General features: G+C 41.8%; 1 protein-coding gene across 6 annotated transcripts in view; it reads left to right on the top strand.

Annotated features, from left to right (window-relative positions):
- Positions 1-13,990, top strand: part of TESK2 (testis associated actin remodelling kinase 2) — a 160,568-nt gene that overhangs the window by 135,418 nt on the left and 11,160 nt on the right. For all 6 annotated transcript variants that reach the window (XM_003415566.4, XM_064281887.1, XM_064281886.1 and 3 more), the window contains exon 5: positions 10,187-10,333. In XM_003415566.4, coding sequence (XP_003415614.1) covers positions 10,187-10,333 — 147 coding nt within the window. The remainder of the gene's footprint in view (positions 1-10,186; positions 10,334-13,990) is intronic.

Here is a 13,990-nt window from a genome sequence, read left to right as displayed (position 1 = left end):
AACTCATTTTGATTATTAAATGTTTGGGAGAAGATGTGTGTGGAAACTTCTGTCATTTTTTTATTTTTAATCTTATGGGAAAAGGGTTGTTTTTATGCTTGTAGTAAGTTAAATGCATAGAAAAACACTTGTAGTACTTCATACACACTAAATAAACTTAAGTTCTTAAAGTGGTGAATAGGTTTATACTGTCTGTGGGAGAGAGGGAGAGAAGAAGGGTGGTGTCTATGGCCTTCTTTTACTTGGCTTTCAGCTACTGATAAAAGAAATATCTTGTATAATTTCCAAAAGGAGATCTCCGTTATATTTTCTAAGTCTATGTGATTCAGACCATTTTGGTGAGTTGGTGATAGGGTGATAAAAGGATCCTCCAAACTTCATATCACTGAGTGTCCAAATACACTGGTTTTGTGTATCATTTTATATCCAATGCCTACCATAGTACCTGCCATATAGTAAGTGTTATTAAATATTTGTTTTTGCATGGTATTTATCATAAAGTTTCTCTAAAAGAACATTTCTATTTTTGATCTTAAGTTATATTAATGACTAAATTGAGGGGGCCTGTCAGAAGAACTAGATGGTGCCTGGCTACAACCAATGACTGCCCTGACAGGAAACACAACAGAGAACCCTTGAGGGAGCAGGAGAGCAGTGGGATGCAGACCCCAAATTCTCGTAAAAAGACCACGCTTAATGGTCTGACTGAGACTTAAAGGACCCTGGCGGTCATGGCGCCCAGACCTACTGTTGGCCCTGGGCAGGAACCACTCCCATAGCCAACTCTTCAGACATGGATTGGACTGGACAATGGGTTGGAGAGGGATGCTGGTGAGGAGGGAGCTTCTTGGATCAGGTGGACACTTGAGACTCTGTTGGCATCTCCTGTGTGGAGGGGAGATGAGAGGGTGGAGGGGGTTAGAAGCTGGCGAAATGGACACGAAAAGAGAGAGTGGAGGAGGAAGTGGGCTGTCTCATTAGGGGGAGAGCAATTGGGAATATATAAAGCAAAAAAAAAAAAAAATCAAACCCAGTACCGTCAATTCTGACTCATAGCGACCCTATATATAGCAAGGTATATATGAGCTTTTGTGTAAGAGACTGACTTCATTTGTAAACTTTCACTTAAAGCACAATAAAAATTAAAAAAAAATAATAAATTGAGGAGGCCTTCAGTAAACCAGTGCCAGTTGCCATTGAGTCAGTTGTGATTCATGGTGACCCCGCATATGTCAGAGTAAAACTGTGCTCCATAGGGTTTTCCGTGGCTGATTTTCATAAGTAGATTGCCAGACCTTTCTTCTGACGCATCTCTGGGTGGACCCAAACCATCAACCTTTTGGTTAGCAGCCAAGCTCCTTAACTCTTTGCACTACCCAGGGACTCCCCTCCAATAAATGACAGAACATAAAACCTTCATTCATTTATTTAAATTAACTCAATCATGCATTTATCTAGTCAACAATTTACTGTTTATTTCTCTGGATACTGAGCTTACAAAGTTGAGAAAGGCCTGGTCTCTGCCATTAAGGCTGTAGTAGTGTGATTAACAATAGTAGAAGTACGTACAGGATACTAAAGTGGCACAAAGTGTGGGATGGTGTATAACAGAATGCTTTCCAGAATAAGGGACTGTAGCTGGCTTTAGGAGGACAAACAAGAATTAGCAAAGCTATAAAGAAAAAAAAAAAAAAGGTATTCTGGGCAATTGGTAAGCATATGTGAAGGCAGAGAAGGTGAAAGGAATTTAAATATTTGGAAACGTATTTTGGGTTAGTAAAAGGTAAGAGAGCAAATGGCTCTCCTCTAAGTCTTTTACTTTATAACAGGAGTTAGTGTGCCCTTTCTCTTTGAGTCAGCTCATTACTACTGACTGCCTCAGGCAGGCAGGCTGGCCCTGGTGGACCTCCTGGAGTGGAGGCACACTCAGGCCTTGGTGGATGTACAGTTGTACGCTTGTGGTGGCTGTGGATCCTCGAGCTGAGAACAGGAGGCTCTTTTGGAGCACAAGCCTCCCACAGGGCGCTCTTGGGATGCCTGTCCTGGAATTACCCGGGGCAGTAACAAAGCCTTCTTTTCTTTTTTAAACCAAGCCAGCAGGATGGGATGTCTGCTAGCCTTTGTGTTTGGAATCAACCAACAAACATACAGCGGCCAGCACAATGGCATTGTTGGGCTACAGTGAAAACTAGGTTGGGGCCCAGGCCCTCCTCTGTAATATAGCCCATCCAAGGAGTACGGGGCCAGCAAGCCACTGGTTTGGCTATTTAGCATTGATGCTTGGTTCCTGACTTACTGATGGCACATAAGATTCTGGAATCTCTTCCCATTTGCTGCTCTGGACACCTCAGTTGGGAATTTCTGAGTTACCTTTGATTCTCTTTCCTCAGTTCCCATATCTTCCAATTAGTTGCCATTTCCTTTAGATTCTACCCCTGCATATTCTGACTCTGGCCCATTTTTTTCCATGCCCATCACAGAACTCCAAGTCAGGCATTTGGTCACCTCTCATCTGGACCGTTGAAATGTACATCAAACCTGTCTTCTTGCCTCCAGTGCCTCCTCTGTCCTGCTCTCAGAGTGGTCCTTCCTAAAATGCAATTTTAATCATATTATACCTTTTAAACCTTTCAGTGTCCTGCCAAACTCAGTGTAGATGCCTCATCTTGGCGTTCCAGAACTTCCACATCAGTAATAAATACAATAATAATAATACAACTCATATATATTGAGAATTTTCTTGGATGTTGTTCTAAGCATTTTATGTATGTCAGTTCATTGAATCTTCATAATAACTATGAGTTGGATACTAGTATTATTCCCATTTTATAGATGAGAATTAAAGAAATTGAGTAACCAATCCAGAGTCACAGACTAGTAGGTAGCCAGAGGTGGGAGTCAATCCTAGGCAGTTTGACTCTGGGGTTGGTGAGCTTCACCACTACATTGAACTGCCCATCCTAACTTTTTAGCTTCCTACTTTCTTCTTTACTTATACCATATGCAGAAGGAAAAAAAAAAAAGAGGAGTAACTACTAATCTCTGCACTTTTATCTTTGTGTTGCTTTTGCATAAAATGTCTTTCTTACTACTAAACCTAATGAAACTGAATCTTCAATAGTGAGTGCACGTTAGCCAGGCCTAGGTGGGGGAAGGATGTTCCAGGTAAAAGGACCAGCAGTGTGTACAAATGCGCAGGTAAGCAGAGGTCAGACCTTTATAAGCAAGAGTAAAAGGCATGTTTGCCGTGCTAAAGATTGCGGGTTTTATTCTAAGACTCACAGGGCATCATTAAATAATTTTAACAGGGCAGCGGCTTCAGCGTGGCGTTTCAGAAGGATCATCTTGACTTGTGGAAATCACTGGAATGAAGGCTAAGTCAGTTCAAGATGCAAGAAGGGGGCAAGAAGACTAGTTAGAAAGCTAATGGAATAGCCTAGGAGAGGGATGATGATACCACATTGATAGTGGGAGAATAGGTTGTGTACTTTGAGCTAAGCATTGTGCTGAATGTACTTCGTATATCTTATTTCTTTCAGTAACTCTTTGCCTTTGCTGAAACGCCAGATCCTATTGATTCTGCCTTGATATGTCTCTCAGATATTACCCTCCCTTCCATTCTTGATGCCATTGTCTTATGTAGGCCTTTGTTAACTCCCATCTGGATAATTCCAGAAACCTCTTCAATAGGGTTTTCAGTACAGTTTTTACACTACCAGTGGAATGATATTTATGTATAGCATATCTGATGATGTTGTTCTTCTGTGTGAAAAAATTGTTGACTATATGTTTGTCTCCCCTACTAGACTGTGAACTAAGGCAGAGACTGGCCCTGCTTATCTCTGTGTTTTCACATAGCAGGTTTTTAGTGTTTGGGTAAGTGGATAGATGGATGGATCTTCCTTAGCGCAACTCCCCTAATTAGTGGCAAACTGTCTCAGCTTGTTGGATGGCAGCCCATTTATTCACCTTGAGTAAGTGCCCTACTGCTGGATCAGTTGGGTAGATTTAAAACAAAACAAAAAAAAGGAATAATAACTCTTACAGTTGGCATTTTCTTCAGAGCCTTTCTAAATACCTTTGAACCACTGTTCAGAGATAAGTATATTTGGTTTTAGGTATCAGTACACTGATAATTCAGTTTAAAAAACAACTACCATTTTGTCTTATTATTCTGATTGGTTATGATTGGGTGAGACTACCATCACCCAATCATACTAGAATCAACAAAGATTGGGAACAGGAGTCCTGGGTGTAGTGAGTATCACCTCAGGGAGAGAGAAGTATTGCCTAGTGTTGAGTGTTGTTCTGTATTATTCCCAGTCTGGGCATGTTTGTGTCTGTCTGTGCTAGAGTTGGTACCCACCAGAGCCTACAGGGATATGTGGGAGGAGTCTATACTCTTCAGCCTAGACAGCTCCTACCTATCCGTTAGGATCCAGCTCAGATATTTCTTCTCTGAAACCTTCCAAGCTCGCCAGGAAGAGCTTTCATATCCCCCAGTATTAACCTATGCTACTTTTTTTTTTTTATAGCGTTATTGGTATAATTTACTACCCATGTGTCTCTCACTGGATTTCTTTAATTGGGTGTTATTCATCTTTATATACTCACATTTACTATGTGCCAGGCACTGTTCTAAACGTTGGGGCATATAGTGTTGAAGTAAATGAACAAGACCCTACTCTCATGTGAGGGTGTCAGTAAGGGAAAGAGTGCTCAGTAAACATTTATATAAATAACCTGAATTGATATTCCTTAGTGGAGGACTATTGTCCATTTATCTGTCCCTTGGTGATTTTTTATTTTTTAGGATGTTGGCGTTTGATTTCTTGCATTTTATTAAAAAGGTTTATTTACATAATGTTACCAACACACATTTATTCATTGAGCGCCTTTTAGGAAAAGGGTTCATATCGTAAATAAAATCAAGTATCAAACACAAATGAAATGGAAGAACCACTGTTATTTTATTCTGATTTTGTTAGAGTATGAGGAAGAGAGGCAGGTTTCGGTGTACGTAAATTTGGGGAACAGTCACCGAGAGGTATTGAAGTACCTAAAACACACCCGATTGGCCGATATCTATAGTTTTCTGAGTTTAAAAGTTTAAAACAACAATAAAAAATGTAAAAACTTCTCTATTAAAAACCTGTAACCCATTGCCATTGAGTCAATTCCGACTCATAGTGACCATATAGGACAGAGTAGGACTGCCCCATAGGGTTTCCAAGGAGTGGCTGGTAGATTTGAACTGCTGACCTTTTGGTTAGCAGCCATAGCTCTTAACCACCATGCCACCAGGGCTCCTCTCTCTTTATTAAGTTATTTAAATGTATTGTCAATGCCTGAGGTTATTTAGTAGGGCTGCCTGAGGTAGTGACCTGGAAGAAAACCAAAAGCAAAGCAGCTGCTATCCCCATCCAGAAAAGCTGAATGCACTAGTGCAGTTGTTCTTGTCTCTGCTTCTGCAGAGGGATTTGTTCAGAAGGCACACCAGCTGAGTCTGCATCTGGAGTTATTATGGGGAAGTGAATATTCCAGCTAAGGGGCACATAGAATGTGTGGCAAGTTAGAAACCTTCCTTGTTGGCAGATCTCAAACTTCCTTTCCCCATACATGCAAAAGTCTTGAGACACTGAGAAGTTGTGGTTTCTAAGGGCCCAAAGACTTATCACCCCCAGTAATGTATTCACCAAAGGCAGGCAAGAGAAACGGGTTGCAAAAATAAACTCCATTTTGTTTCCTCCTCTGCTTCTGTTTTATGCTTTTTCTATCTTTCCTGGAAAAGCCAGAGCTAGTTACTAAAAAAACTAGCCAGTGAGATTTTTCACCTTGACTCACCTTTTCTCCTCTGCTCCTCAACCTCTGGCTTGTTCTGTGGATTTCTCAAGGCCTCAGAGGCATCGCTGTACCGAGTAAATATATGCTTGTCTAAATCAGAACCAAGAGTCCTGGCCTAGCCTGACCCACAGAGAGTGCACGTACAGTCTTTTTGTCATAGTCTCTTCTGCCTGTCACCCTGGAAACCCAAGCAGCTCCCAAAGACAGGCCTTCCAAGTAACACTTGTCATCATGCCAATTAAGTGAACCCTACTTCTTCATACCATTGGATTCTCAGAGCTAAAGAAATTTGCCTCCATGATTAGGTATCACCTTCTTTGTCCACAAGTGGCTTGGAAGTTGCAAGCTTAGTTTCTTTTCAAATGTGAACCTTAAAACAACAACAACAAAAAAACCCCATTGCTGCCAAGTCGATTCCAACTCATAGTGACCCTGTAGGACAGAGTAGAACTGCCCCATAGGGTTTCCAAGGAGCACCTGGTGGATTTGAACAGCCGACCTTTTGGTTAGCAGTCATAGCTCTTACTTAACCACTATACTACCAAGGTTTCCATGTGAACCTTAGGCAGATTCACTTAGAGTGAAGAGAAGAATGCTGTACTAATGCTGTAATTATGCCTCATTTTAATTTTTCCAGTGATGGATTATCAAGCAAGGTGAAGCAGATCAACAGGTTTCTCTTTTGAGAAGTTAAGTGTATTTTTAGCCATTCTGTTAGCCTTGCCAAACTGGAGCCGCCTTATCCAACGATCTGAAGTGCTGCATGGTGCTGCCCCCAACTGGTTCCTTTCGGTGCTTATATTAATTAACCACATCAGAAAATCTTAGATTATATGGAACGTAACTTTTTTTCTAAGTACTTTCATATATTTTTATTAGATTCTCATAATAACATTGTGAGTTAGGTGGATCAGGAATAATTATACCTACTTTATAGTTGAGAAAACTTAAGCCTCCTTAATTGAATTGTCCAAAGTTACATGACTATTAAGTGGCAAAATTGAACTGGAGTTCAGATCTCTTGCCTTCTATCCCATAGGCTTCCTGGTTCTTTGTAAATTTAATATAGCCCAAAAATAAGTATTAATTGTGTGTATATAATAAGTATATGTACTAATAGTAACCTAAGTATATATGTATGTGTATAAAAAAAATATATGGATGTATGTGTGTGTGTGTGTGTTTTAGAGGAATTTGTTCCCTTTTTCTTTTCTCTCTTGGAAGGTGGAGGGAGAATAATCCATTATGTAAGGCTTGAGTAAATTCATTAACCTAATTGGCAAAAAAAATTTTTTTTGTTAACTTTTATTGAGCTTCAAGTGAATGTTTACAAATCAAGTCAGACTGTCACATATAAGTTTATAATACACCTTACTCCGTACTCCCACTTGCTCTCCCCCTAATGAGTCAGCCCTTCCAGTCTCTCCTTTCGTGACAATTTTGCCAGCTTCCAACTCACTCTATCCTCCCATCCCCCCTCCAGACAGGAGATGCCAACACAATCTCAAGTGTCCACCTGATATAATTAGCTCACTCTTCATCAGCATCTCTCTCCTACCCACTGTCTAGTCCCTTTGATGTCTGATGAGTTGTCTTCGGGAATGGTTCCTGTCCTGTGCTAACAGAAGGTTTGGGAACCGTGACTGCCGGGATTCCTCTAGTCTCAGTCAGACCATTAAGTCTGGTCTTTTTATGAGAATTTGGGGTCTGCATCCCACTGATCTCCTGCTCCCTCAGGGGTTCTCTGTTGTGCTCCCTGTCAGGGCAGTCATCGATTGTGGCCGGGCACCAACTAGTTCTTCTGGTCTCAGGATGATGTAGGTCTCTGGTTCATGTGGCCCTTTCTGTTTCTTGGGCTCTTAGTTATCGTGTGACCTTGGTGTTCTTCATTCTCCTTTGCTCCAGGTGGGTTGAGACCAATTGATGCATCTTAGATGGCCGCTTGTTAGCATTTAAGACCCCAGACACCACATTTCAAAGTGGGGTGCAGAATGTTTTCATAATAGAATTATTTTGTCTAATTGGCAAAAATTTTTGAGCTCCTACTCTGCACGAGGCTCTTTGGCTCAGATGCTGTGATCTCCAGTGTAATATAGTGGGAAAGACTATGGACTTTTGAACTAGACTGCTTGGGTTTGAACTCTTGCTCTGCCACTTAATAATTGGATAACCTTGAGCAAGTTAACCTCTAAATGCTTTGGTTTCTTCATCTGTAAGATGAGAATAATAGCATACTTACCTCCTAGGGTTATTCTGCAGATTAAATGAGATAATATATGTAAAGTTCTTAGAATCACTGCCTGACACTAAGTAAAAAAAAAAAAAAACAGAACAAAACCTGTTGCGGTCGAGTTAATTCCAACTCATAGCGACTCTATGGGACAGAGTAGAACTGCCCCATAGGGTTTCCAAAGAGTAGCTGGTAGATTCAAACTGCCAGTCTTTTGGTTAGCAGCTATAGCTCTTAACCACTACACCACCAGGGCTCCAGCAGTAAGTTAGCACTCTGTAAATATTAACTGCTATTATTATTATTCTCATCTATACCTAAATATGCTATTTGATCTTACAAAAAAAAAAAAAAAGCAGCAACTCTTTACGGGTATATAGGAAAGAAGAAGAACAGCCAAATTTCTTGAAAGAGTACATCATCACATAATTTCACCATAGCCCTGTCTCCTACTCACTCCTCACTTCATTTCAGTCTTATCTCACCACTTTACTGAAACTCTGCTTGCCAAGGTTGCCAGTGATCTCCTAATTGCAAATTTAGTGGACACTTTTCAAGCTCATTTTATTTGACCTGCAGCATTCGATATCGTTGATCATTTCCTTTCCAAAATGTTCTCTTTTGGCTTCCATGATGACATTCTTGCTTGGTTGTTCTTCCTCTGTCTGCCCCTTTAAATGTTCCTGTTCCTTGGGATTCTGTTAATTCCTCACATTACCTGTTAACTCCTGGACATTTTCATATGTTCCTTGGCATCGGTGACTATTTTCATCTGAGTGTTGTTGACCCCTAGATGTTAGTCTCTAACTCAGACTTTGTTCCAAAGCTTTTTACGAATTTTTATTCTTTAAGTGAAAGTTTACAAATCAGGTCAGTCTCTCATACAAAAATTTAAATACACCTTGCTATATACTTCTAGTTGCTCTCCCCTCAATGAGATAGCACACTCCTCCTCTCCACCCTGTATTCCCTGTGTCCATTTAGCCAGCTTCTGTCCCCCTCTGCCTTCCTTTCCCCGCTCCAGACAGGAGCTGCCCACGTAGTCTCATGTGTCTACTTGAGCCAAGAAGCTCACTCCTCACCAGTATCATTTTCTGTCTTATAGTCCAGCCTAGTCCCTGTCTGAAGAGTTGGCTTTGGGAATGGTTCCTATCTTGGGCCAGCTGTTCCTAAGCTTTAAACTACCTATCTGTAGGACATCTCCACATGTGTTATCCCACAAGCACCTTAAACTCAACATGTTCAGTTAAACTCACTATCTTTTAACATTGCTGCTGCTTCATAAAACTTGCTCCTGCCCTTATATTCTGGATATGCAGGAACCATCTAGAGCTTTTCATTGTCCTCATCCCACCATCGGGCAGTCATCAACTTTTATTGACTCTGCCTTCTGAATATATCTTGAATCTTCCCCTGTTCCAATGCCTCCACTCGTACCTTGACTCAGGTGCCCTTCTCTCACCAGCATTATCGCAGTGATCTCGTATCTCCCCTTCTCCATATTCTCCTTCTAATCCATCCACCATACCATTGCTAAAATAATTTTTTCTTTTAAAAGCAAATACAATCATGTTGCCCCTTGCCCCCACTTTAAATGCTTCTTTTGTTCCCTATAAATTGGATAAAGTCCGTGTATCTTAGCAAAGCATATCAGACTCACTTCTTGCCCTTCCTATATACTGTACTCTGATCGTAATACATTAGTTTCCTGAATGCACCGTGAATTTAACCTATAACTTTGCATATGCTGTTCCCTCCCATATGTGTATTGTCTTTTCCGCTACCCCAGGTCATCCTTACAGACTCATTATTTCCTCTGTGCAGCTTTCTCTGACTGCCCAGACTTTATACTCTGGGCTGCATGGTGCTGTCATACCTGTATATGCCTATATTTTAGCATTTACGACATGATATTGTGTCTCTCTAATAGAGGTATCTTTTGTGTGCAGCACCTACCACAGTGCCTGGATTCAGAATAAGCCCTCAGTAACTTAAACAAATAAATAAATAAATAAGCAGTCTCTGTCTTCCAGGTGTTTACTATCTAGTGGTTTCACCACCAGGCTAAACATTTTTGACAAATAGTAGCTGAATTTTCCTTCTGTTTTGCAGTATATCAACTCTGGAAACCTGGAACAGTTACTAGACAGTAACCTGCATTTGCCTTGGACTGTGAGAGTAAAACTGGCCTATGACATAGCAGTGGGCCTCAGCTACCTTCACTTCAAAGGCATTTTCCATCGGGACCTCACATCTAAGGTAAGAAGGCTTTACTTACATAGCTCTTGGAAGGACACTGTCCTTCTCCCTTACTAAGAAAGCTGTGTTAAGAGACCAATATTAAAGAGCTTAGAAATGATGGAGATCTCTTAGAGATTTAACATTTAATCACAGAGGATACAACTCTTTACTCTGTATAGCTGGTCCTTAGCCTGTCTCACCTCACAGCAGGTGCCTTCAGTGTTGAGCCAGGCAACACATACATCTTGAGAGCATTCATGTTTAACTTCAGTCTCCTGAATGTGTGTTGTAGGAGCAGATGACATAAGGAGGGTTAAGAGATTCTTGCTTGTAGGAGTGACAACAGTCAAGGTGGTGTGAGGGCCTATCTCTTAGTGCTGTCTCCACGGTCCCCAGGAAGTAGCACTTAGCTAAGAGCAGAAGTTTTAGTGATTTTTAATTGCTTGAGTGCAGGTTTTGAGGGCCATGATGTACTGGCCCATTTTCTGTCTGTGTGATTGAGTTTCTGCCATCCTGCCTGTTCTGCTTTGGGATCAGCTGGTCTCTGTAGTATTCTCTTGCTTTCCAAATTGCTGTGTGACTAGGTTAGAAAAGAGTTGTTTTGAGAGGAAGTTGACCATGCTACAAGCCAGGCACCTCAGGGCCAAGTGGCCCAGGACATCACTGTGACAAGGTTTATATGAATAGTACTGTTTGATGGTTGGTGGGGGAACGATAAGGCCATCTAACAGATCTACCCAGGAGCTGAATCTAAATTCTTCTAGGGAGGGATATAGGAGTATTGTGTCTGCCCAAGAATTGCTGTTGTTTCATTCTCCATCCTTAACAAATATACATATATATACATGCACACATATATTCCTACACACCCCTTCTGTCATGGACAAGTGGGCGGGAGCCTGTTGTAAGAAGGTTTCAATGAAAACAAAAGCAGGCTGTACTCTCAGAGCCAACAAGACCTAGAGCAGCAAGTTCCTGGCTGCCTTACACTGCAGTGGTTCTGGTATTTTAAATAGCAGTACTGTCCCTGTTTATAAACTACTGCACAGAAGCAATTGGTTGCTAACCAAAAAGCTGGCAGTTCAAACCCACCCAGCACCTCCGCAGGAGAAAGTCCTGGCAATCTGCTTCCGTAAAGAGCACAGGCAAAAGCAGCCATCTAGAATACTCCACTGGTCTCACCACTTTGGGAGTAAGGAAGAATGAAGAAAACTAAAGACACAAGGGAAAGATTAGTCCAAAGGACTAATGGACCATATCTACCATGGCCTCCGCCAGACTGAGTCCAGTACAACGAGATGGTGCCCGGCTACCACCACTGACTGCTCTGATAGGGATCACAGTAAGGGTCCCGGACAGAGCTGGAGAGAAATGTAGAACAAAATTCTAACTCAAAAAGAAGGACCAGACTTGCTGGCTTGACAGAGACAGGAGAAGCCCTGAGAGTATGGCCCCTGACACCCTTTCAGCTCAGTAATGAAGTCACTCTTGAGGTTCACCCTTCAGCCAAAGATTGAACAGACCCATGGAATAGAACAAGACTAAAGGGGTGCACCAGCCCTGGGGCAGGGACTGGAAGGGGTGGGGGAGGGACAGGAAAGCTAGTAACAGGGAACCCAGGGTTGAGAAGGGAGAGTGTTGACATGTCGTGGGGTTGTTAACCAATGTCTTAGGACAATGTGTGTACTAACGGTTTGATGAGAAACTGGTTTGTTCTGTAAACCTTCATCTAAAGTACAAAAAAAAAAAAGAGTACAGCCAAGAAAACTCTATGGGGCAGTTCTGCTCTGTCATATGGAGTCGCTATGAGTTGGAACCAACTTGATGGCAGCTAACAACAACAACAGCAAAGTTGATCACTTATTTTCACTTTTGGCATCCAGCCAAAATCAAAGCTTTGTGTCCTACTCAAAGAGAATCGTTTCTTCCAAGATGGAAGTAGTTCATGACAAGTCATCCATCAGTCACATAGATTATTTCCTTCACATCTTCATGAGTGTCTAGTCCTAGGCCTGGTACCATGGAAGAAGGAATATTTAAAAAGGAGTGTTTCTGACCTTGACATGCTTAAAATCTTGTTTTTGGGAAATAGCTAAAGTACAGTCCATAGCATTTTATAATTGAGTGTTCGGCCACATAGCACAGACTATGTGTTTTCAGAGCAGGGAACAAACACTATAGGCTGGGATAGCTAAGCTTTCTGGAGAAGATAGGTCTCCCCACCGCTCCCTAGGAATTCATCATATTCCCTTCTATGCCCCCAGAATACTTTGTCCCATTGTGCTAGTGCCCAAGTATGGTTTTGTCTAGGCTTGTTGTGTTGTATTGTAAAAATGACTAACCTTTTTAGACCTGTAGGGTAAGACTGCTATCCTTTGGTTTCCCTGAAGTGGTTATTCCCAGTGTCAGCTGGCCTGAGACAAGAAACTAGGAACTTAGGAGAAAGAATTCCTTGTGTCTCTGGGCTTTCCTGGGTCTGGACTTAAAGGAGGTATTGAGGATTCTTCCAGGTGGTGAGAACCAATGACTTTTGCAACCTGGAGGCGGGCAGAGAAGGACACTGTAGGAGACCTTAAGTTGAAGACAAACAGTTGAGTTCCATAAGCCAGATTATTCAGTTTGAGATACTGTGTTGATTGGTGTTTTATCATCTCTGAGCTTTTGACTAAGTGCATATGAATGTTCCAGCCTCATTTTAACTATATTGCAGGGGCTCGGAGGAGGGTTGTATGTCTACACCTAGGCCAGAGCAGCCCCACTCAGGAGACCTGTGTGGTGGTGGCAGTGGCCATAAAAATGAGATGCCTCAAGGGAAAAATAAGGCCACAGGGACAAAGTAGGGCTTTGAGGTTTCCAGATCTCTTCATTGTCACCTGTGGAGGGTTGAGTTTGATTTCTTTAAGGGTAGTAACAGGTTTATTTACAGTGTAGTAGTGTACACTGCATATTATTGGATTGTTCTGTTGTGTCTGTATCTCCCACCAGCATATGAATTTCTCAAGTGTACCTCTTATTTGCCTTTGTATTCCTAGCACCTAGCATGGATGCTGTCAGAGTAGGGGCTTCCCGGCTGTTTCAGGGCATGGGCTTGACAGCACAGGGGCTAAAACATCTGCTCAAGAGCTGAGATTTTGGGTCCCAGGCCCGGTTGCTCCCCACCTCTCCAAATGACTTCAGTGCTTTTAGGGCTTCTGTGTTCCCAGTGTGTAAAATAGATTCTGTCCTTGGCCTCACAAGAGTGATCAGACAGAGCTGACAGAAGGGATTTAAAGTAGTGGGAATGTGTTCCAGGTGGGTAAACCAGAACAGAGAGAAGCAGATGCATTTTTCCCAGATGATTCTGAGCCTGTGGTTAAGACAAAGAGGATTCCTAGTTTCCTACCAGCGTGCCTCCTGAAAATAGTATTACCTTTGTAAGGTTGGTATCCCAGCGGTTACTGCAGTACTGCTCCAAGTATGAAAAGTCTGTCAGACATAGCAGTTCAGTCTAATTTTGGAATTACTTCTAAGAAACAACCTGATATGAATTGGTGCAGTGGTGATGCTGACAATTTACTCCAAAAGAAGTGACTGGTAATGTGACTTTAAAAATATCCAATTCATGAGTTCTATCAAGAAGTAGCAATAACTACACACAGGCTTTTATCAGTAGCTTTAGGAGTAACTGGAGCCCTG

The sequence above is a fragment of the Loxodonta africana genome, chromosome 3 (genome assembly GCF_030014295.1).
Source record: "Loxodonta africana isolate mLoxAfr1 chromosome 3, mLoxAfr1.hap2, whole genome shotgun sequence".
NCBI classification, from domain to species: domain Eukaryota; kingdom Metazoa; phylum Chordata; class Mammalia; order Proboscidea; family Elephantidae; genus Loxodonta; species Loxodonta africana.
This window is presented reverse-complemented; position numbering and strand designations above follow the sequence as displayed.